The sequence below is a fragment of the Polypterus senegalus genome, chromosome 7 (genome assembly GCF_016835505.1).
Source record: "Polypterus senegalus isolate Bchr_013 chromosome 7, ASM1683550v1, whole genome shotgun sequence".
Lineage (NCBI taxonomy): Eukaryota > Metazoa > Chordata > Cladistia > Polypteriformes > Polypteridae > Polypterus > Polypterus senegalus.
The window spans coordinates 55,531,190-55,557,605 of NC_053160.1; the positions used below are offsets into that span (position 1 = coordinate 55,531,190).

The 26,416-nt window shown below is 37.0% G+C and overlaps 1 protein-coding gene across 6 annotated transcripts in view; it reads right to left on the reverse strand.

Annotated features, from left to right (window-relative positions):
* Positions 1 to 655: 655 nt before the first annotated feature.
* The window catches only part of srek1 (splicing regulatory glutamine/lysine-rich protein 1), a 60,213-nt gene continuing 34,452 nt past the window's right edge, over positions 656 to 26,416 (reverse strand). For all 6 annotated transcript variants that reach the window (XM_039758663.1, XM_039758657.1, XM_039758658.1 and 3 more), the window contains 6 exons: positions 24,677 to 24,776; positions 22,868 to 22,981; positions 22,526 to 22,663; positions 15,445 to 15,534; positions 8,453 to 8,567; positions 656 to 2,653 (listed from right to left, as the gene is read on the reverse strand). In XM_039758663.1, the coding sequence (XP_039614597.1) occupies positions 2,516 to 2,653; positions 8,453 to 8,567; positions 15,445 to 15,534; positions 22,526 to 22,663; positions 22,868 to 22,981; positions 24,677 to 24,776 (695 nt within the window). In that variant the 3' untranslated portion in view covers positions 656 to 2,515. The remainder of the gene's footprint in view (positions 2,654 to 8,452; positions 8,568 to 15,444; positions 15,535 to 22,525; positions 22,664 to 22,867; positions 22,982 to 24,676; positions 24,777 to 26,416) is intronic.

The window sequence follows — 26,416 nt, forward strand, 5'->3', positions numbered from 1 at the left end:
TTAGCTTCACTACAGCTATGTGGAGCTCAGAGGTTAGCCCCATGAGCACGTCAAGTTTAGCGGCACACAGGATTGACGACAATTTGGAGGCCAAAAGAGTGGTGTTGCATGCTAAAGAGTTCCCCAGTTCTTATTCTGCAACTTTCATCGCACAAGCTTTTGATTCCATGTTAGCGAAGTGAAACATTTCAAAAAGTAATCTGCCATGTTGTGCTTGGTGACAACGCTTGCAATATGGCTAAAGCTATGGAAGAAGGTAGCACTAAAATTTTAAGCTGCGCGCCTCACACTTTGCAGCCTGCAGTAAATGAAGGCTTATTCAGCAAGGGAAACATCTCTGACTGTTTTGCCATTGGGATGCGAATAGTTACTCAAATACACACACACAAACATATATATAAATATATATATATATATTTATATCCACATACATACATAACCTAAAAAAATCCTAAAAGTGCATGCTTTAAAACCCGATTTAAAGAATACTGTGACAATAAAGCTGGCAAAATGAAAGGACAGCACAAAGTCAACAAAGAAACACGGATCAGGCCCCATTCCCCCCCACAAAGAAACCCTCTGAAGACATAAGCACTCTGCTCTGTCCTAAGTAAAATTATGCTTTACACTTAAAGTGAGATAAATAAAACCAAAGTATTAACAGTACATTTTAATGTAAACCTGTGAAGAAATAGACTCTGAAATGCATTATACAAAAAAAAAAAAAAAGACAATAACCAATATATATATTGAAGTTACAAACAAAGGTAACACATAATTAAAGAAACTTAACACCAAGTTATCAGAGAAAATGGGGAAAATAGGAAAATGCAAACCTAATGTTGCTCTTTCCCTCTTTTTAAATACACATTTTTGCTACACTTTTCATATTACATCTACAATATACATTTCATTTCAAGGTTATATACAATTGTGTATCAATAATACTATTTAACAAAACAGGCAGCTGCAGGTATGTGTGTGTACATATATATATATATATAAATATATACACACATACATACATATATACACACACACACACACACATTTTGATATTTTATGTATATATACGAGTCAAATATATAAAAATACCAATAAAACTTTAGGAAAATATTGCAAAGGATAAAGGGGTTTTGGATTACTCGTAACTTTTTGGTACACATTAAAGTGTGGCAATGTACACAAGACACATTTTAGATAAGGATACTTGAGCATCTCAACTATACACAATAACTTTTCAGAAAAATGGAGGTTAAACTTCTCTCACAGTGATCATTTAGTATATATTTTTCCTTGGACTGTCAAAAAATAAACACTTATCAAAAAACTTGTGCATTATAATTTTTGGGTAAACTAAAATAATTATATTTCCCCCAACACAAAGACACCAATTTAACCTTTAAATGAATGAGTAATAAAAGATACATGGCCAGCACACTGGCTTGACCTGCAGTGAACTACAAAGTGAGAATTCTGCAAAAGTTATGTTTCCACCTCCCTACACAATTATCATACTGTACTCCAGTATTTTACCAGGTTTATAAAAAGTCCAACCACAGCCAATATAGATCAAATACCATCACAAGTATTAAAAATGTGCTGTTAAAAATACTTAGCACCTCTGTTTGCTAGTCTGCAATTTATGATAAAAAATAAACCTACACAGACGAAACATCTGGGTACATTGACAAAAAATTCCTTTGAATTTCACTGTAGAGAATTCTTTATCTTATAACTCGTCTATTCAAAGTTAACATGGTCTGAGCATTGAGCAATCGTATTCACAAGTTTGACAACTTGTATATAGTATATACATAAACCGTGAATTTCCAAGGACATCATTCAAGTTTGCTTTCAGTCCTAATAAAGTAAAAATAAATAATTTACCCCAAACATTCTTAAGTCACTGACAGACATACTATCTTCATTTTACAAACCAAATTTTGCAACTTGTAACTATGACAATTGCTGTTTTAGCTAATCTTTATCTGTACTAGTAATTTTAAGTCACGTTGTTTAACTAAATTAAATTAGTTTAAAATTTAACCGTGGGCCAAAAACAAATTCTTTATGAGTACACGAGATTGAGAGAGAGAAAAAAAAAAAACCCAACACATGAAAATGAACAGTAAAATCATGTAAATAAAATCCTTCAAAGTCAGCTGAGCTCCAATAAATACGTCCTCATGAGCATTATACCGGACTGCTGTCTATGTTTTTTAATATTAATGTTCTGTCACACAGATTAGCAAAAGGGTTTTTGGGATTACTGAAAAGAACAGAATATAAATTAGTAACAACTAACACTAGAAAATGTGTTACAAATTAAAGGTAACCAGCTTATTGCAAGTGTCTCTCATGTAAAATTTATAATTTAACATTCCATTCCTTCTGATGTTTTTCTTGGGAGTATTCTCCGTATAAAATAATCGACACAAAAAAATGAAAACATCTATTTAACAATGAACACTATTAACAAGCAACACTTCTGTTGCAGTCCATATTTCTGTTATCACTCTGACACTTCGTTTTTTTGTGAAAGGCCATCTTCATGATTAGTGTAGCTGCCATTCTGTTGGACTTTAATGGAGTCTCCACTTTTGCTCTTTGTATAGTCCTTTTCACTGTCAATAGACTTTTCTTTATCAACCTGAAATAAAAAACATGTCGTTAAAGGCAAAATGCAAGAAACATTATGCATATGTTTAAACAGGTAATGATTTCTCTACATTGCTGTACCAAGTGTAACAACACATTGATATCTGGATTGAGGCATTTTTCAGGTATACAAACACAGGTGGTTACAAAGTTAAGATGTGAAAGGAGCTCATCGAGGAACTATCCATCTCTGTGCTGTCTGCTAAACCACAAGCTGCTCTTCCTGGGGGAATCGTGAGAAAGATTGTGGTCCACAGTCTTTACAAGGCACACATCTGCATTTTTATTACTACTTTGTAAAAAAATCTCTCTATTATAATAAAAAAAAAAAAAAACTTGGGACGAGACGAGACTTTTTTTCTGCGACGCGACATGATCTTTTGAAGATAGACAGAGAGACACTTTCACGTCCTGTGAGATGGTCAAGTCACGTCATACTTACAACCTTTGGAAGCAAGTCCTGTGATACACATGCAGAGCAGGTTAGAGATAATGGAAGTAGGACAATTTGAAAGTCTCAAAAAAAAAGATCGCATTAGCGCAAACAAATGGAAAATATTACTTGGTGAAATAACGGAACAGTGAAAAGAAATCGAATAGTGTTTGAGGATGTCTGGGGGACAAGAGAGATAAGGCAGTAAGACAAAAGGACAGCTGCTGCAAAGGGTTTAAAATGTTTGAAGCGCTGCACGAAATGCAAATCACACGGCATGGGAGCAGTAGCAAGCCAGCAGCTGATCGAGCAAAGAGGAGGTAAAAGAAAAAACAAACAAAAAAAAAAAAAAAATGTTAATTGTTTCCCATTGTATCCCCATTTAAGAGGAGATTCGGAGGAGGAACCATATCTCCATGGGGTGCGTTCAGCCCCTCCCTTCACAACGGCTAGTATTGTAAATATTAATCTTATTTCCACCACCATACCAGACTGCACAAACTGCTCTCCAGTTACAAAATTTAAATGCTTTAAAAAATAAATAAATAAAAATGAGTACTAAGTTAAGGAGAATATTGACAAAGTATGAGATTGCATGGAACTGATATGTTAACATGAAAATGGAAGAATAATGAAACAATAGCCTTCTCTGATGTAGAAATCCATATTTACAGAGACTTTAAAAAAACAATTACGTTTAATACATAACCTTTGAACTACACAGGTTGACGTTATTTGAAAACATGTCACACATACTCACCACTATTCTCATTATGCACTTTCTGACGAGGGCTGCGGTAATAACATGCTAAGCTGGATTTATCAAGCTCCACCTATCCCGAGCAAGGAGTTCATTGCTTTTTGGGGAATAACCCAGATACTTGTAGGACTGGTGAGATAAACTGTACAATCCCTCTAGTGTGAACTGAATCTGCCCCTTGTCTTTGTCCCATGCCCTAACAATTTCAACTAAACTTCCCTCTATCCACAGAGGCTGCCTTTGCATTCCAGTGTCTGCCTGTACTGTCAGATTCCTTACCTTGTCATGGAGAGTGACCCCATGAAACATGTGCAGAAGCCTCATTTCGGGTGGTTGCAATACCAAGAATTCTTTTGGAGTTGGGAGTTGAACTTATTTTGAAGAGATGCATCCAGTCATTCCTGGCACACCCTAGCTACTTACTCATTTAGGTGTTTTAGGTTTGTTCAGCAGGCACTCCATCTTTCTTAACAAATTCACCAACTAGTGGTGATCAGTTGACAGTTCAGCACCTCACGTTAGCGGAGTGCCTAGAACATATGGCCTCATATAAATGCTGACCACTGACTTTGGACACAAAATACTCCAATACTAGTTACAATAATAAGCAACTTTGTCTCCAAACGTGACTTTTCATTATGAACATTGCATGACTAGCACAGAAATCAAATAATGGCTCACAGCTCGGACTTGGATAAGGCAGGATGTTCCTCCCCATCACACACCTCCAAGTATCACCACCATTTCCCAAGTAATTGCTGAAACATTCCAGTAGAGAATCCAGTGTCTCCAAAAAGGCCAAGTACTCTATGTAATTGTTTAATGCACAGATACTGAGTTTATAAAGTCTGTCACTTGAAGTATTCAACATATATACAGACTAAAAAATACATATATGAATAAAAACCTAAATATACATACTTATAGTACTCTAAGTACAGCCATACACACATGATATAACTGCACAAGTTTTTTAGTCATTTAGTCAGTGGTGTATACTTTGTTTGGGGAGTAATGTTTATCATAATATACTGTAATAATATTTTTTGATTGAGCTTTTGTAAAAAGCCAAATTTCATCCTGGGGACAAATAAAGTACTGTCTAAATATAACATACAACACCCTACAAAAGTATTCAGATGCAATAAAAGTTTTCAAATGTAATTCAGCTACAAATGGTACTTACATATATCAATTGTTTTTGTACTGTAAACTCACATATGCAAGAAATACTTTTGACAAAACTATGCTCTGGTAGCTCTGACCTTTTGCATGTGATGGAAACATTTTTTCCAACTAGAATTTATCCGAGTTAGCCACTGGTCTCTTAAATCAGTGCTGCATTTTCTAGATAAAAAGCTCAATCTTTTTAAGAACCATTGGTCACAGGATGAATCTGAAAGAAAATGAACTCTAAAGAATACTGTAAGCAAGTCAGAAATAATGAGGTAAAACACATAGATAGAACAACTGTATACAAAATGTTTTCTCTCCTTTTGAAGACTGCTGGCATATTACTTAACAAAGAAGCTATATTATGCAACCAAGACACTGCTTAAAAAATCCTTTAAAACGTAGGATAAGGGATATTTATGAAGTCCTCTTTCAGTGGTCTAGAGTCTTGTCTTCTATTCAAAAGTTCAATATTGTTTGTGCACTACTCTGATATTCTGAAGTATTAATTTAACAATATTCCAACAAAAATGGAATGTGTTTTGTACAGTAACTGTTCAGTTCTGTACCTCCACCAGCTCTGTTGAAGCACACTGTAACAAACTTTATGATTTCAATTCTCCATGAAAACATATTAACGACTCTTCTTTGACATCTCCACAAACACAATAATTGTGAAGAAGAGACAAAAAAATACTTTAGGTGGAATATTAATTTCAGTATCAATTAATATACAATATTTGATGACTTAAAGACTGTAAGCACTGTATACATTGTATACTGCACACAAAGATACATTTGTAAATCATGAATTTTGACAAGACGAGGCCATTCAACCCAATAAAGCTCACCAATCCTATTTGCAAGATTTTTTCAAAATAACATCATCTGGTCATGTTTTGAAAGTTCAGAAACTCCTACCCTATACCACACCATTTGGTAATTTATAGATTGTGTCTGTGACCCCCGTGGGAAGAAAAAAAGTTAATGTCTGTGCAAAATTGACTCTTAACAAGTTCCTATCTATGTTCCAGTGTTCTTGTTGAGGGTCTTCTTTGTGCTGAATCCTGTGAATGAAAATGTGCTGTACAACACAATATAAATTCACTGTTTTAAAAGATTCGGCCGTGTCACCTCTAAATCTCGGCTTGAAGAAACTGAAAAGCTTCAGGTCTCTCACTCTCTCCTCATAGCTCATACTGCACAGTACTGGAATCAGTTTGGTATTTTTTTCTGGGCTTTCTCTAGTGTTGCATTGTCTTTTTTGTACTATGGCAACCAAAAACTGTACACAGTACTCCACTCCAGATGAGGCATCACAACTGGATTATAAAACTTAAGCATAACTCCTTTGACTTGTATTCACACAACGATATAAAACAGGAGACTGCAACTAGGACAATGAATTACAAGCCAGAAGACACGAAGATAAAGCTCTATACGATATATATTAAAAATGGGACATAAAAGTACTGATGAATGGATACATGTATGCACTGTAAATAAAGCATTTGAGTTTGCCTGTTAAATATGACTGAGGTAATAACATGGCTTGGACATTCTAGAACCCATGTTTATCAATACCCAATGACTGTTGTGTCATGTTTGGCGCTGGTGACTCGCCAAGTTGGCAGACAAAAATAACTCAACATTCATATCTGACAGAGCCAAAGAACTGATCATGGTAAAAAGGCAAATCAATCTTTCACATTAAATCCAACAGTGCTTATCTTACTAAAAAACAGAATGTAGTGTACTTCTGGTATTATGTTGCAACAGAAAACATCAGAAACAATAATGGACAAAGTACTAAAAAACACAAAGATAATGGTGATACCAGTATGATGTAGACTTGATATGGTTATTGTGCACAATGAACTGGCAACCAAATATTACTTTATAGACAAATGTATTTTGTCTCAATACTGTTATTTAACAGAAAACTGTGAATAGAATAAAAATTTATCTTTATTCCAAAACTTTAAATAACAGTAGTGGAGAACCACGCAAACACTTATATGCACTTTAACTTCTAATGTAAAACTGTAATGTAAAATGAACACAGAAAGACGACCAATTTAGAATTCACTGTTCATATTCATGCTCTATTCAAATTAAATGATAATGCCTCCATTTAATTAAAATAAAAAAAAAAAACCTAAAAGGCAAAAATTCAGAGACAAATGGGGCCAACATATGTAAAGGTCTGTTAGATCAGTGGTTTTCGAAGTGGTGGTGTGGGAAAATTCCAGGAGACATCTAGTGTGACACTTCCACAAAGGTATATACTGTTATATCCCACAACTCCATGCAGTGCTTCAGCAGCATCTTGTTACTTTAACAGTTTGATTCAACCAGATTCTAGACAGCAGTGTTACATTCATTATAGAGATTGGTTTTCCTTCCTTTGCTCTCTCTTGGATCCTTATATATGCACTTGGTAAATAAGAATTAAATGAGGCTCATAGTTAACAACAAACAAAAAAATCAAGAGAAAGACTAAACAGCATCGTTAAGTGAAAGATGAATTAGGGAAAAAAATAGCAGCAAGCACATATAGAGAAAAGGTGAATTAAGATGATTTTCTGCAGTATGGATTTATATGCTTAAAACTTGTTTAATTTGAGAGATATTTAGCACCACACGTTAAAATAAAACTGAATTATTTTTCCTCTTAGCACAGTGAGGCATGGTTAGCGGGAAATCATAACTAAATAAAGGATAAAATCTGATCATGCACAAATAGCCTAGTACAAAAAGCCTTACACAATTGCTGAGAGCACCATAAATCCAGCAGTCACTGCAGCAAGTGAGGTCATGCAAAAAAAAAAAAAAAAAAAAAAAACCTAACAAAAAACCCACCCCTTCCAGTGATAATGTTGCATGACTCATTGATAACCCTGCCACAACATTAAACAAATGAACGAGTCTTGCAGAATTGGATGAATAAGTCCAGTTAGATGAATCAACTGATAGAAACTGAACTACTTGTATTTCAAATATACTTCCTGGAGAAGCCAAGGAAAATGATTGTTTAAAGAAATAACATTAACATTTGTATACCAGTTATGACCATCTTGTAACAATATTAGGTTAGTTACATAGAGGTATAAAACAGGCTGTTTGATATATAAACTGATAACACAAAAATTCAAACAAAAATATCCTTGTTTAAAATATACAATAGTTTTTGAAAGGAAAGATTACAAAATGTTTGGTAAAAAAATTCATCAAAAACCATTCTGGTTGGCTGCATTCAATGAAGGTTCACAAAACTTCAAAAATGTATAAAAACAATAACAATAATGTTATCAATTATTATAATCAATTAAGACATGACTGTACAGGTAAGCATTACTAGAACAAGATATTTTCCAACAGGTACAAGTAATAACTGTATAATAGTTTTGTTGAATTATTCTCACCTTCATGGTATGTCCAGATTTCTCTACTTTCTCAGTTTCTTTAGTGGTCTTCTTAGAGGTTGACCTTTCCCTGCTACGTTCCCTAACCTTTTCCTTTTTCTTATCCTTCTTATTTCTGTAATAAATAAATAAAAAAAATAAAAGATTTGCCCTACAGAACGCCCTGTGCAATGTGAATTTTCTTCCAGGACTCGCATGAATCGTACACTATTCAATAGGAAATTTCTATGCAATTACAGGTGATCAAAAACTGTCACTCCCAACATTTAACATTACTTCGTGCCTTGTTCATTTTCTGTTCAGCAACATTTAATACTAACAAGATGCTATGCTTTGTTCTACGTGACATCCTTTTCACTTGTATAGAACCTTATGACAAGCTGTCAAAATTAAGATTATTTTTAAATGAAAAACTGTTGATGAAAAGCAAATATTGGTATAGTTTTATATTATTGCATCAGTACAAGAATTACCTTAGTACTTAGATGCAACAGAGTTAATTACCTAAAAAGCTTCTATAATACTGTTCTAAAATATTTCATGATAGTATAGCAAGTAACACTATCTGAGATGGGAGTCAATTGTACTAAATAAATAACAAGAACTCAATGTGTTTAGCTGTAAAACTTGAAGATTCCTTTTGAAAAGAAGTGACTACACAGAATAAAGTTTAACACCATCTTAGCAAAAACTAATTTGGTTAGTGCAATATAAATGAATATCTAGCTATAAACTCATCCTTTCTCTGTACCTTATGCCAGCTGAGGACTGCACTAGGACAGAGTGCTGTAAATTCTGGCCCAAGGTAGGACAGGTGAATGAGTTCATCACTGGGCATGCACATGCTCACACTCATACATAATAAATAACAGACAATAAATAATCACCAATTAAACAAACACATGCATCATTCATATCCGTGGAGAAAAACTTGTATGCTGTGAGGCAGTGTTATTCCCAGTATCGAAAAACTAATATGAAGCATGTCATTAACAAAAAAAAAAAAAATCAGTTGGTTAACTAAAACTAAAAGAAAAAATGTGTGAAAAACTAGAACTAAATGAACCCAAGAAAATAAAAACGTACTCAAAACTCGTTTTTGTAATTTTAACTTTCACCACACTAGTCTTTGTGCACAAAGTACATGCAAGCATGCAGTTGCCAGTAAATTTATTGAATATTCATAAAATTAGTTCAGAGAAGAGCAGTGATTCATACATGTGTGTAAATAATCCTTGTCATTTTAGCAATCAGTCAGTTTTATCCTTTAGAACTAAGAGCGAATACCAAACCTCATCACATATCAATGAGTCATTGTGTGGATTTTACTGGCCATAACTGACCGTCAGTCACATATGCCCCACTGACAGTGAGGGGAGGAAGCTTTCTCCAGACCTCAAGGAAAAGGTGCTCAAACCTTTGTACCTTTGGAAAAGATACCTAAATATTTTGAAAATTAGAGTCACGAAAGATTTGTCAAGCTCAGAAAACCACCTCCATGCTTCAGGTTTGGTTAGTATTTAGATTGGAAAAAATGCTCTCTTTATAAGGCCAAGAATGAAAGCTTTAAGCTTTATTTCTTATGGATATTGCTTGCTTTGTTGTCAGTATAGTCTCAGTGACATATTAAATAGATGTTTAAATTGTAATCAATTTTAGCGACAAATTTCCAAGCAGAAATTTAGTTTCAATCAGGTTATTAGTAGTGATATCTCAATGCATTTGTTGTGTTGTCAAAGAGCACGCTTCTGTCACACTATCATGTTAAACATACAGGTGCCAGTCATGACAAAGTTGATTTATTTCAGTAATTCCATTCAAAAAGTGAAACTTGTATATTAGATTCATTCATTACACACAGACTGATGTATTTCAAATGTTCATTTCTTTTAATTTTGATGATTATAACTGACAACTAATGAAAGTCCCAAATTCAGTATCTCGGAAAATTAGAATATTGTGAAAAGGTTCAATATTGAAGACACCTGGTGCCACACTCTAATCAGCTAATTAACTCAAAACACCTGCAAAAGCCTTTAAATGGTCTCTCAGTCTAGTTCTGTAGGCTACACAATCATGGGAAAGACTGCTGACTTGACAGTTGTCCAAAAGACGACCATTGACACCTTGCACAAGGAGGGCAAGACACAAAAGGTCATTGCTAAAGAGGCTGGCTGTTCACAGAGCTCTGTGTCCAAGCACATTAATAGAGAGGCTAAGGGAAGGACAAGATGTGGTAGAAAAAAGTGTACAAGCAATAGGAATAACCGCACCCTGGAGAAGATTGTGAAACAAAACCCATTCAAAACTGTGGGGGAGATTCACAAAGAGTGGACTGCAGCTGGAGTCAGTGCTTCAAGAACCACCACGCACAGATGTATACAAGACAGGAGTTTCAGCTGTCTCATTCCTTGTGTCAAGCCACTCTTGAACAAGAGACAGCGTCAGAAGTGTCTCGCCTGGGCTAAAGACAAAACTGCTGCAGAGTGGTCCAAAGTTTTGTTCTCTGATGGAAGTAAATTTTGCATTTCCTTTGGAAATCAAGGTCCCAGAGTCTGGAGGAAGAGAGGAGAGGCACAGAATCCATGTTGCTTGAGGTCCAGTGTAAAGTTTCCACAGTCAGTGATGGTTTGGGGTGCCATGTCATCTGCTGGTGTTGGTCCATTGTGTTTTCTGAGGTTCAAGGTCAACACAGCCGTCTACCAGGAAGTTTTAGAGCACTTCATGCTTCCTGCTGCTGATGAACTTTATGGAGATGCAGATTTTCATTTTCCGAAAGGACCTGGCACCTGTACACAGTGCCAAAACTACCAGTACCTGGTTTAAGGACCATGGTATCCCTGTTCTTGATTGGCCAGCAAACTCGCCTGACCTTAACCACATAGAAAATCTATGGTGTATTGTGAAGCGGAAGATGCAATACGCCAGACCCAACAATTCAGAAGAGTTGAAGGCCACTATCAGAGTAACATGGGCTCTCATAACACCTGAGTAGTGCCACAGACTGATCGATTCCATGCCACGCTGCATTGCTGCAGTAATCCAGGCCAAAGGAGCCCCAACTAAATATTGAGTGCTGTACCTGCTCATACATTTCATGTTCATACCTTTCAGTTGGCCAACATTTCTAAAAATCCTTTTTTGCATTGGTCTTAACTGATATTCTAATTTTCCGAGATACTGAAATTGGGACTTTCATTAGTTGTTATAATCCTCAAAATTAAAAGAAATAAACATTTGAAATACAGAAGTCTGTGTGTAATGAATGAATCTAATATACAAGTTTCACTTTTTGAATGGAATTACTGAAATAAATTAACTGTATGATATTCTAATTTTATGACTGGCACCTGTATCTATGTTACACCCTGCACCAACAGCAAATGGTCAGACAACAATGATCCTAACATAGTTTGAATGCCATAATCTGTCACAGCTTTTAATTGGACTGTTATGCTCCCAGGCTATGCGTGGGAGCTCATCAGCACGGTTAATTTTATGTGTGTCAACTAACTCTTGAGTTTATTTCAACAAGAGTAACATATCAAATCTGCTCTATCATGAAATAAACTTCTGCAATGGAGCAGCAAACTCTGTTTTAACATTGCCATGCTTAACATAAGGATCATCAGTGTGTGTTACAGTAACGCAGCCACAGGGGATGCACAAACCAATGTGTTTCTTCGTGCCGGTCCCAAGCCCGGATAAATGGGGAAGGTTACGTCAGGAAGGGCATCCGGTGTAAAATTTTGCAAAATCAATATGTGGACAACAATATAAATTTCTATACCGGATCGGTCGAGCCTCGGGTTAACAACGACCGCCACCAGTACTGTTAGCCAACAGGGTGCTGGCGGAAACTGGGCTACTGTTGGCCGAAGAAGAAGAAGGAGAAGAAGAGGGGGGAGACGTGTCCAGAGGCAGGAGGAGGAAAAAGGTAAAGAGAGTGGAACTGAGGGTAGGAACTTTAACTGTTGGCAGTATGACTGGTAAGGGGAGAGAGTGAGTAGACAGATGGAGAGACATGCAAGAGACTAAATAGAAGGGGAGTAAGGCCAGGTGGATCAGAGGTGGATTCAAATTGTTGTGTCATGGTGTGGATAAGAGGAGAAATGGGGTAGGTGTTATTCTGAAGGAACAGTATGTCAAGAGTATTTTGGAGGTGAAAAGAGTGTCAGACAGAGTAATGATTATGAAGCTGGAAATTGGAGGTGTGATGATGAATGTTGTTAGTTCATATGCCCCGCAAGTCCAATGGATGAGAAAGATGATTTTTGGAGTGAGTTGGATGAAGTGATGAACAGTGTACCCAAGGGACAGAAAGTGGTGATTGAAGCGGATTTCAATGGACATGGTGAAGGGAACAGAGGAGATGAGGAGGTGATGGGTAGGTATGGTGTCAAGGAGAGGAATGAAGAAGGCCAGAGGATGGTGGATTTTGCCAAAAGGATGGACATAGCTGTGGTGAATACATATTTTAAGAAGAGGTAGGAACATAGGGTAACGTACAAGAGTGGAGGAAGACGCACACAGGTAGATTATGTCCTATGCAGAAGAGTCAATCTGAAGGAGATTGATGACTGCAAAGTGGTGGCAGGGGAAAGTGTAGTTAAGCAGCATATGATGGTGGTCTGTAGGATGACGTTAGAGATCAAGAAGAGGAAGAGAGTAAGGGCAGAGTCAAGGATCAAATGATGGAAGTTGAAAAAGGAAGACTGCAAGGTTGAGTTGAGGGAGAAGGTGAGACAGGCACTGGGTGGTAGTGAAGAGTTACCAGACAGTTGGGAAACTACAGCAGATGTAGTAAGGGTGACAGCAAGAAGGGTGCTTGGAGTGACATTTGGACAGAATAAGGAGGAAAAGGAAACCTGGTGGTGGAATGGGGAAGTACAGGAGAGGAAGAGGATGACAAAGAAGAAGTGGGATAGTCAAAGAGATGCAGAAAGTAGAGTACAGGGAGATAAGGCACAAGGTGAAGAGTGGTGGCGAGGGCTAAAGAAAAGGCATATGATGAGTTGTATGAGAGGTTGGACACTAAGGAGGAAGAAAAGGACCTGTACCGATTGGCTAGACAGAGGGACCGGGCTGGGAAAGATGTGGAGTAGGTTAGGGTAATAAAGGATAAAGATGGAAACGTACTCACAAGCAAAGGGAGTGTGTTGAGCAGATGGAAAGAGTACTTTGAGAGGCTGATGAATGAAGAGAACGAGAGAGAAAAGAGGTTGGATGATGTAGAGATAGTGAATCAGGAAGTGCAACGGATTAGCAAGGAGGAAGTAAGGGGTCCAGATGACATACCGGTGGAAGCATGGAGGTACTTAGGAGAGATAGCAGTGGAGTTTTGACAGAGATTGTTTAATGGAATCTTGGAAAGTGAGAGGATGCCTGAGGAGTGCCGATATTTAAGAATAAAGGGGATGTGCAGGACTGTAGTAACTACAGGGGGAAAAAATTGATGAGCCACAGAATGAAGTTATGGGAAAAAGTAGTGGGAGCTAGGTTAAGAAGTGAGGTGATGATTAGTGAGAAGCAGTATGGTTTCATGCCAAGAAAGAGCACCGCAGATGTGATGTTTGCTCTGAGGGTATTGATGGAGAAGAATAGAGAAGGTCAGAAGAAGTTGCATTGCATCTTTGTGGACCTGGAGAAAGCATGACAGGGTGCCTCGAGAGGAGTTGTGGTATTGTATGAGGAAGTCAGGAGTGGCAGAGAAGTATGTAAGAGTTGTACAGGATATGTACAAGGGAAGTGTGATCATGGTGAGGTCTGCAGTAGGAGTGACAAATGCATTCAGGGTGGGATTACATCAGGGATTGGCTCTGAGACCTTTCTTATTTGCAATGGTGATGGACAGGTTGACAGACGAGATTAGACAGGAGTTCCCGTGGACTATGATGTTTTCTGATGACACTGTGATCTGTAGGGATAGTAGGGAGAAGGTTGAGGAGACCCTGGAGAGGTGGAGATTTGCTCTAGAGAGGAGAGGAATGAAGGTCAGTAGGAACAAGATATAATACATGTGTGTAAATGAGATGGAGGTCAGTGGAATGGTGAGGATGCAAAGGAGTAGAATTGGCAAAGGTGGATGAATTTAAATACTTGGGATCAACAGTACAGAGTAATAGGGATTGTGGAAGACAGGTGAAAAAGAGTGCAGGCAGGGTGGAATGGATGGAGAAGAGTATCAGGAGTAATGTGTTACAGATGGATATCAGCAAGAGTGAAAGGGAAGGTCTACAGGATGGTAGTGAGACCAGCTATGTTACATGGGTTGTTGTTAAATTACATTCTCCTGGTACAGGCTCACAGGTAGCTATGCAGATTTGGCATGTTGCTTTTTAAGTGAATGACTGGAGATATTGCTATAAAAGATGTTTAGTATTTAATGTAAATAATATGTAGTGTCTTCAACAGTATTTAAAAAAATAAACAAAGTAAGAATTCTCTGAAAAAGTAAACTTTTAAAGTATTGAAATGGGTAGATGACATATACTTAGCATCAGGAAATATAAAAAATAAATCGAAAATAGCAGTATGTGGGTGCAATGATTTTACTGTTGCAAATGGAATCTCAAAAATCAGAGCATTTTTAAAATTAAATACCATTTGCTTAAACTTGTTGCAGGTCAAAGTAACAAATGACGCTGATCACAGATACAACATGAATAATATACAATTTGACAGCTAAAAAGAAAACTGTGTTTTTACACTTAGTTAAGTAAAACAAAAATTAAATGTGACAAAACCTTAAAGTTTATTGCTGAAAAAGCTAAACTAAATACATTTAATTCTTATTAAGCACATTGATTCAATACAGCTCTTGCTAAAGGTTATTAAGAGATGTTTAATTTGTTTAATATCATCTAAATGTTGTAAGTTTCTTTCACTGTCATACATAATGCTGCACTAGTGTCTCATAAAATTAGGGTAGATAAAAAGGAGTTCAATATGAGTAAAGATGCTTAAGTTAAATTTTATTATTTATTACTTGCCTCTTAGGAGAAGGAGATTTTACTTTTCTTTTTGGGGTTCTTGACCTTCTTGGAGATTTAGTATGACTTCTACTTCTTTTTCTGCGACCTCTGCAAAAAAACCAAAAAAAAAACAGTTAATGCATTTTGCAATAAAATGCTATCATAAATAACTTGAAATACATGCAATATTCTGTGTTGTGCTTGTAAATGAGCCAATTGTATGGAATGTAGGATATCTAAAGTGTACTGGCAACTATGGATATTTTCATTTCATTCGCAAATAACGTGTACATATTAAAAAATTTTAATCCAAACCAGAGTACCACACCGATAATTCACATAGAAAGGAGTACCACTTAAAGATTTGCCTATACATACATACAGGCTTGCCCGTCTTACTCATAGCAGTAATCTCTCCTAAACTAAGAAGTAATCAGTTCAGTACCCTTTTGCTTTAAATCTTTAGTGAAACTGTTCCTAGGACAAATGGTACTGTACATGGCTGACTTAAGCCTCTCTAATTACCACCAGGTCACTATTTAGCTAGACAAAGTTTCTCCTATTGTGACATTCAGGGGCAGATTAAAAGTCACTGGCATTAACTCATAGCGAGCAGGAGGCCAGGTGGTACATCTCTGCAGGGATGCACGATTTAGGATGACTGAAAACCAGCTTCACATAGGTTTAACTGTCGACTGGGGCCATGCACACATACAGTATGGGTGCCCACATCATGGCATACCAACTGGACCAAACATGTTCATACAGCTTGAGCGCACACACACAACTGTAGACTCTTTTATGCAGTGCAAGTACTCTACTAGATTACTAAAAAATTGCACAGTCCCAGAGTAAGACTGCTGTTTCTCCCTTGCAGTTTGTAGCACCACCAGCAAAGACTGGGGTGGTGGTAGGGGATCGATTTTCACCACTGTGACTGGGGGCTGGAGGTCGACTGAGATAAACAGATAATCAAGGTGAGATCCTGGTACACATCTACGACTACTAGTGGTCAATAGAAAGGGGTGGGGGAGATTGTGCTTGCTATTGAGTTTTGCAGAAGATCATGTCTCTTCTTTCCTATCAGGACACTGCCCAGTCTCTTCAGTCATCTATACACCCTGTTTTTTTATTGATGCTATTCACGTCACCCCTTAATCACTTCTACTGCGCCCTTCATTTGCATAAATAACATTTTCAGAGTAGCCAAATGCATGTAAGGAAGAAAATATTAATAAATATCGACAAATAAAAAATGTGCTGGCTAATTTCAATCAAATATGAATTTAAAAAACTGCTGAAAACACATTACTTTAACATGGCCTTCTCATAACTTCACTGTAATTAAAATCCTGATACTCTGTATATCCAACTCACTATAACTATTCATGGTGGCTCTAAAATCTGTACTAACCCCTACTCTCTCTTGTGTTTCCTTTTCCGGTGTCCTTTTGGTGGTGGCTTGCACCAGCACCATCTACTCAAAGCACCGTGATGATTCAACAATGATGGATGGATTAAAAGCCAGAAGTCTGTATGACCATCAATATCAAGTGACTCAGTGAGAACCCTAACTACAAAGGGGACTATTTCATTTATGTTAGGTAGAATGCCCAGAGGGGAATGGGCGGTCCCGTGGCCTGGAACACCTGCAGATTATTACTCTTACTCCTTTTCTATGTTAACTAATGTTCTTATTTTAATTTATTTTGTCTTTTATTTTTCTTTCTTTATTATGTAAAGCACTTTGAGCTACTTTTTGTATGAAAATGTGCTATATAAATAAATGTTGTTGTTGTTGAAATATGTCAATTAATTTTAGGTTATTTAGCTTTTTGGGTTTGGGGATTAAATAATGATTATTGAAATGTCTTTTCTTAGTGGATAACTACTGATCTAAAACGTACCATCCTGTGTGTGAGTGTACATAGACAGACAGACAGACAGACACACACACATACATACATACATACACCATTAGCAATTCTGCCTCAGACCTCCCAAGGACTGGGGTTCAAAGAAAGGCATAATCTCTACCTGCAAGCTAGTATTGCAAATGGAGCTTCTATAATGAATCATGCATCATTCTTTATGAAATGAAAAGCACTTTACCTCTATGAATTCTTCTATCTAGTTCTTACTACATATTCAAATACATGCATATATTTTACACCACTTGAATAACTGTGTGATAGTTTCATCTTTGACTTTTACTAAACATTTTCCTGCATATTATCAAACTGCATAAAAGTCAAATATGCATTGACTGTGTGTATTGTGTGAAGGAGTGTGAATGTGCACAATTGTAATCAATGTCACAGTGACTGCTTTCAACTATCTAGGATCCTAAAAATACATACTTGCTGCCTACAAAGCCAGTATCAAGTACGTAAGCTCACAAAGTTCTTGAATTTAAACATGCAGAAACATTCCACATTTATCAGGATGCACATGTTTCAAAATACATCTGAAAAAGATGGGGTATATAAATATTTGGACTGTAACTGTACAAGTATCAACTATTTTGTTTTTGTGCCAATGGTTTTAAACCTTTTTTCTTGGTACAGCATCTAAAATTGTTAAGTACTAAAACCCTTACAAGGCACAACTAAATGTGATTTATCTATTACTCCCAGCCCTCCCCACAACAATCCATTTGTGAATTTTAACAAGTGATTAGAGACCGTTTTACATTTTTGGATGATTTTGTATGCCTGTTAGTTTTTCTTATATATACCTGAAGCTTTTTAAATAATTTTTTTAATGCAAGAACAGTAGCATGGTTTGACAAGGAAAAAAATTAGCCTAAAATTTATAGCTTAGGTTTCAGTCAAAAACTAAGTGGGAATTATATTTTGGCAGGGGTCCCATTTTTCTTAAGGCCTGAAAACTATACCATCTCTGATATTGTTCTTCTCAAAACTACTGGTATGCAACAGCAATTTAACAGGTATTGAAAACTCTCTCTGCCACAAAATTAAACCATCCACTTTTTTTTTTTTTTGGATTTTATTGATTTTAATAATAACATTAAATACAAATAAGTCACATTTTACAAGACTTGGTTTAAAACGAATCAACCCCCACCCATGAGAAAGAGAGCTAGGCCAGCAGAGTAAAACTTTAAGCTAGTAAAAATAAGTAAATAGATAAATTAATAAATAATTAAAAATAAATAAAGAGGAAAAAAGCAAAAAAAAAAAAAAAAGGAGAGAAAAGGCTTCCTCAATTAAAATGCTTATTCTAAAATGTTACTGATTAGTTCCTGCCAGGTTTAGAAAAAGATTTGTACAGATGCCCTAAGTGAGAATTAGATTTTTTCCAATTTCAAATTGTATATAACATCAGTTGTCCACTGAATTAAAATAGGAGAGTTAGGATTCTTCCAATTGAGCAACTCTACGTGCCAATAGTGTAGTAAAGGCAATTACAGTTTGTCCTTCTCCACTTGAAGCCCATCTGGAAATACAGTAATCCCTCCTCGATCGCGGGGGTTGCGTTCCAGAACCCCCCGCGATAGATGAAAATCCGCGAAGTAGAAACCATATGTTTGTATAGTTATTTTTATAAATTTTAAGCCCTTCTAAACTCTCCCACACTGTTAACATTATTAGAGCCCTCTAGACATGAAATAACACCCTTTAGTCAAATTTTAAACTGTGCTCCATGACAAGACAGAGATGACAGTTCTTTCTCACAATTAAAAGAATGCAAATAGATCTTCTTCTCTTCAGGAGCAGAGAATTTCAGAGAGATAGAGCGCTCGCAAAGAAAAGCAAACAATCAAAAAATCAATACGTGTGCTTTTAAGTTTGCGCGCATTTTTAGAGGAGCGTCAGTATCTTCTAAGCAAACAGCCTCTGTGCAAACAGCCACTCTGCTCACATCTCCTCCGTCAGGCGCAGAGAACGTCAGAGAGAGAGAGAGCGAGATTAAAGCAAACCATCAAAAAATCAGTAAGTGTGCTTTTGGAAGCACCGCGATAAAGCGGCATTTCTTAGAGGTGCATCCGTATCCACTAGGCAAACAGCTTCTGTGCAAACAGCACCTCTGCTCACAGCCCCTCCGTCAGGCGCAGAGAATGTCAGAGAGGGTGAGATAGAGGCAGAGACAAGCAAACAATCAAGCTCCGCGCGGGATGTATATCTTATAGCATTGAGGAGTTTTAGTTAATATGTAATACATGCTCTGATTGGGTAGCTTCTAAGCCATCCGCCAATAGCGTCCCTTGTATGAAATCAACAGGGCAAACAAACTGAGGAAGCGTGTAGCATAAATTAAAAGACCCATTGTCTGCAGAAATCCACGAACCAGCGAAAAATCTGTGATATATATTTAGATGTGCTTACATTTAAAATCCGCGATAGAGTGAAGCTGCGAAAGTCGAAGCGCGATATAGCGAGGGATTACTGTACACCAAACACAGCTGTTAATGGGTTAGCAGTAATTATGACTCAGGCTGTCTGAAAGGCATTTCAAGATTTTAGTCCAGAATGATGTTAATTTGGTGCACACCCAAAAGATCTGTCCCAGTGAGGCTGGAACATGACTGCAATGTTCGCAGGCTGGATCTTGCCCTGGAAACATTTTGGACAATTTTAAATGAGACAGATGTGCTCGATATATAATTTCAAGTTGAATAATTGTATGGTTTGTGCATAAGGAGCTCAAGTGAATTCTGTGCATTGCTATGTTCCACTCCTTTTCTGAGAGGTTGAGTGAGAGATCCTTTTCCCAGCATTCACTATTTAATAAAATCCACAAAGCCCCATCCTACACTCCAAGAAACTCACAGCTGATACCGCCTAGCAGGAGATCCAGAGGAAACCAACATGAACTACAGGAATATCAGGAAAGGACTGCACTGGAGGACTGGTCTAAAGTTGCTAGCAAAGTGCTTTATCAGAACATATACATAAGGTCTTCTGAATGCATGACACATTGGCTTACCATTCAAATAATGTACAAACAAGAGTATGTGCAAATATGGTGGCACTGTGATTCATTTGCAGGTGATCTTGTTACCATAATTATGAGGTTTCACAGTTCTTAAAATCATATAAACTGTCAAATCAGCCTTCTGATTTTGTGCTTGTTGAGAATGCCTTCATTAGATAGCTAGAACCTTGCTTTTTGTAGTTCATCAAATTTAAATTTGTATTTAATGTGTAAAAAGCAATTGTCATAAGTTTCCATCCAAACTAAGCATTTTGCACTAAAGAACTCAATGATATTGTATGTTAACATATCGGGGCAACAACAGAAAACATCAACTGCCATTAGAATAAATGAGGTCCTCACCAATGGTACAACCTAAACATCTGCAAGCAGTTATGATGAATATTTCTAAATCAGGAGGGCACACAAATGTTCATTAGCTTGAAAAACTGAAAATATTTTTGAAAGATGTAGTACTTATAAATATGGCCCTTTCATTTATAACAAGAACTTTGCTGTGTCAATGTTGATCTTGGCACTTTATTTATTAGTGCCAAATACACTTGTCCTGAACAAGAACCTATATACCTGGCCAGAACAACCCCTTCCATTTATGAAAGCAACTGACTATCCTAGACGTCGTAAGAATTATGGAAGGCTACAAATGAACAATAGGTGATATGTCATCAGTGAAAATTTGCTTTCTTGCTGTGAAGCTACCTAAATATATGTTCAACATGTCATTGCTTCCTCTCTCTTAAAATACCACAGGTTCATTATCACAAATGTCAATGTTCTAGGCTAGCATGGCCATTTGACTTTTTCTGTTTCATTAAAAAAAAATAGTAGCGCTTCCTGGGCTCTGCAAATGAGCTGGTGGTAAAAGAATGACTATTAAGATCAAGGGTGACCAACTAACAAACAGTTAATTTTTCTTCACCAATAGATGCTCCACAGCTGCTAACCCCACAACCCTGCCCAGCACCCAGTCCACGGAAGCAATGAATAGAGTAGATTCAAGAACACACCCCTGAAGAACGCCAGAATCAACTGGGAAGAACAAAGAGGTTGCTGGAAAGGGGTGTATGGCTCCCGATATCTATGCAAAAGGACGAAGGTCCAAGTCTTTAGAGTCCTGGTGCTTCCTGTCTTGCTATATGGTTGTGAAACATGGACACTATCCAGTGACCCGAGATTAAGACTGGACTCCTTTGGTACCGTGTCTCTTCAGAGAATCCTTGGGTATTCCTGGCTGACTTTGAGTTGAACGTGCAGTTGCTCACGGAGTCCTGGATGAGGCACATTACCTGCATTGTGAGGGAGCGTCATGTTACTGCGCTACGACCATGTGACGTGATTCCCAAGAGTGATGGATCAGGCCAAGGGGATGCCCACGTAACACCTGGCAGCGATAGGTAGATGGTCATTTCTGGAGGAAGGGACTGGAACATGTGCCTGCTTTGGGAGTTGCCAACCTTGATTCCGAGCTGTTTCATTGTGATGTGGGTACGGCAACACGCAGTACCAGCGCGTGCTTCCTAACCTGACCTGTGGCCAACTCCAATCCTGGAGAGACACAGTGGCTGCAAGTTTTTATTCTAACCCAGTTACTTAAAGGTAGAATCCTTGAAGCCTACGAAAATATTTGTAATGCTGGGTCACCTTAAATTCCCTTGCACCTTGTCATCAGCGTCTTTGTTTTGCAAATGTGTCAGTCAACACAAGCAGCAAGTAGCCTGCTCACTCATCCCCTACCAAGGCGGCTGAAGTCAAGTCAGGCGCCAAATTCTCAGAGCTGAAGTCTTTATCTGGGGGTGAGGTATCTGGAATTGTATAGGGTAAATAATATATCGTTATTTGAAATACATACATTTCATGTGTCTTCAATGATCTGTGTAAATGTAGGATGACAGGAAATTCAAAGCAATAAATATTGAACACATAACTAAAACAAACTTTTTTCATGATATAGTAACACGATTGGTATTTGCCAACAACACCTGAATCAAATCACTACATAAGAAATTGCAGCCAGAATAAACAGACAGAAAAAGGCCATTAAAAAAAAAAAAAAAAAATAGACTGTAGTTCTTCAATGTTTAAACTTCATATATGTGGCAAACAAATATTTACTTAGCTATCAAAAAAGATAAATACAGACCTGCTTGTGCTTCTGGAATGTCGATTAGAGCTGTAGCTTTTTGGAGAAGTTTTCCCTTTCTTTTCTTTTCTCTTTCGGTCATCTCTGTCTTTTAAGATATCTTGGGTACTTTTTGACTTGCTGTCTTTTCTTTTATCTCTGAAAAGGACACATCAAAACAGAGTTGGTTAGGTTTTACTACAGCTACTAGTGAAATATTTTTCAAATACTAATGAATAAAATGGCTGGTTTTCTACTTTTGCAAATAACTTCATTTAACTAAAAAGTTAATTTTAAAATGCAAAGAAAACTACCACTTTTAATATATGATTTTATATACTATAACAAACTATTTTCACAGACCTGGAATGGCTTCTAGAACGTCTGCGTTCTTTTGAACGAGATCTTTTTTTGTGTGAGCTCCGTGAACTTTGCCTTTCTCGTGGCCTTGATCGGGACCTGCGTCTAGATGTGCTTCTAAAAAAAATAAATGTAAACTAATTTTTCAACACAGTATACCACAAAAATGACACTTTGGTAATTAATAAGACACAAATTTGCAAAATATAAAACCACAGAGAAGCACAATGTTTTCTGATGTCCCACTCAAAACCATTTCAAACTATTATCTTAAAACAGATCTGGTAAAAGAAAGGAATTGGAGCAAAAACTGATGGGGTAGAAAATTTAAGTCACAATATCTTTTTTCTTCTTGCCAGTATCAATGGCAGCCAGAATTTCCAACTTTTTCTATATGCAATTTACTGCCATTTGTTCTTTTGTGAGTCATGATAAAAAGTTTAAGAAAACAGAGGTCACATTTGAAAATAAAAATTGCTGGAGGCATAAATTTAGAAGCACAGAATATAAAGACAAGCTCATTTTCAACAAAAAAAAATGTGATGGCGTGAAGGTGTTCACAAACTAAAATGTTGGCAAATTTATGAAACATGTTGGAAACTGGTCAAGTAAAATAAACATTAGGTAAGCTCAGCAATCAGCACTTTTGCTAAAGGGCATGCCAAAAATGAATCCCCCACCTGATCGATGTGCTAAACAAGGTTAAACCATTCCTCGTAGTACTTGAAAATTAATGCCAGTGTAATAATGACCTTTGATTATTGAAATAGAGTCTAGCTGCCTCTATCCAGAGCTCCCATCCATTATGGTTACAGCTTTGCATTATACATTAGTGATGTTACACAATACATCTGGTTACACAAAGGTTAAGATTAGGGCTGTGAAAGGGTTATTGGACACAAAAAATTACACCTGTCGAGTAAAGTAAGTAACAAACTTCCAATCCAATTTGCTATTCTTCGGATCTCCTGAACTAAAGAACTGAAGTGTTGTATTGCTTTTCTCATGAATAATTACTTTGTTGTAATGAATTTTGCAGATAAAATGGACTACTTCTAATGGAAATTGGCCATGACCAAAAAAAGTCTGTTAAAACGAGGATTTCATTAAGAAATTGTTAAGAATGGTCTTTATTTTCTTTGTATTATGTTTTATTAGATATATTTTATTTTAAATTACTATCCGATGAAGTCTCTCCACAAGACTGACAAAAATGAGAAATCAAAAAATGTTGCCAAAAGGCATAGAACTATTTTAACTCATTTTTCAAATATAAACAAAAGAATAGTAATATGTAGTTTGAAAGACACATGTATATCACAGGCTTAACATATACATGACTGCCCTCCAGTGGTCAGAACATAATATAAAAGTCTTGTGAGAAACACACTGAACAGTACCAAAAGAAAGAATAGATTCCATTAATAGTAACAAATGAATTAGAAATATTTAGTTTCACACAGCAATGTTCAACTTTTCTAGAGTGAAGTGAAGTCAAGTGACCCTAAAGATGGAACAAACAGGTTTAGAAAAAAGCCGGATAATTACCATCATAATCAAATCCTGATAACACATTAAAATAGAGACAAATAAACATCAGGCTAAGAGATTAATGGACTTATGATAAACATTGTACAGTTCCTAGGCTGACTGACATGAACTCCAAGTTACAGGGGTGAAGAAAAAAAAAGATGAAATGGACTCGTGTCTGTCCTCTCGTATAGATTTTTTTTTTTAGACAAATGTTTTTCAAGTTATAGGTCAATATTTCATATTTCTGTTATGGATTAAGAGGAGGAAAAAGCATTTCACCTGCTTCTAGAATGAGATTTCTTCCTTCTTGATCGAGATGGAGATGGAGATCGGGACCTTCCTGCTTTTTTGCTGCTTGAAGTGATACTTTTTCCAGTTTCTACAAAACAAGCAGAAAATACAACTAGAAATTATTTAACTTAGTCACATACACTCACCTAAAGGATTATTAGGAACACCATACTAATACGGTGTTTGACCCCCTTTCGCCTTCAGAACTGCCTTAATTCTACGTGGCATTGATTCAACAAGGTGCTGAAAGTATTCTTTAGAAATGTTGGCCCATATTGATAGGATAGCATCTTGCAGTTGATGGAGATTTGTGGGATGCACATGCAGGGCACGAAGCTCCCGTTCCACCACATCCCAACGATGCTCTATTGGGTTGAGATCTGGTGACTGTGGGGGCCATTTTAGTACAGTGAACTCATTGTCATGTTCAAGAAACCAATTTGAAATGATTCGAGCTTTGTGACATGGTGCATTATCCTGCTGGAAGTAGCCATCAGAGGATGGGTACATGGTGGTCATGAAGGGATGGACATTGTCAGAAACAATGCTCAGGTAGCCCGTGGCATTTAAACAATGCCCAATTGGCACTAAGGGGCCAATCCCCTTGGGATTAATAAAGTATCTACCTATCTATCTAAAGTGTGCCAAGAAAACATCCCCCACACCATTACACCACCACCAGCAGCCTGCACAGTGGTAACAATGCATGATGGATCCATGTTCTCATTCTGTTTACGCCAAATTCTGACTCTACCATTTGAATGTCTCAACAGAAATCGAGACTCATCAGACCAGGCAACATTTTTCCAGTCTTCAACTGTCCCAATTTTGGTGAGCTTGTGCAAATTGTAGCCTCTTTTTCCTATTTGTAGTGGAGATGAGAGGTACCCGGTGGGGTCTTCTGCTGTTGTAGCCCATCCGCCTCAAGGTTGTGCGTGTTGTGGCTTCACAAATGCTTTGTTGCATACCTCGGTTGTAACGAGTGGTTATTTCAGTCAAAGTTGCTCTTCTATCAGCTTGAATTAGTCGGCCCATTCTCCTCTGACCTCTAGCATCAACAAGGCATTTTCGCCCACAGGACTGCCGCATACTAGATGTTTTTCCCTTTTCACACCATTCTTTGTAAACCCTAGAAATGGTTGTGCGTGAAAATCCCAGTAACTGAGCAGATTGTGAAATACTCAGACCGGCCCGTCTGGCACCAACAACCATGCCATGCTCAAAATTGCTTAAATCACCTTTCTTTCCCATTCTGACATTCAGTTTGGAGTTCAGGAGATTGTCTTGACCAGGACCACACCCCTAAATGCATTGAAGCAACTGCCATGTGATTGGTTGATTAGATAATTGCATTAATGAGAAATTGAACAGGTGTTCCTAATAATCCTTTAGGTGAGTGTATACACATATATACAGTACATCCAGAAAGTATTCACAGCACATCACTTTTTCCACATTTTATGTTACAGCCTTATTCCAAAATGGATTAAATTCATTTTCTTCCTCAGAATTCTACACACAACACCCCATAATGACAACATGAAAAAATTTTACTTGAGGTTTTTGCAAATTTATTAAAAATAAAAAACTGAGAAATGACATGTACATAAAGTATTCACAGCCTTTGCCTTGAAGCTCAAAATTGAGCTCAGGTGCATCCTGTTTCCCCTGATCATCCTTGAGATGCTTCTGCAGCATAACTGGAGTCCACCTGTAGTAAATTCAGTT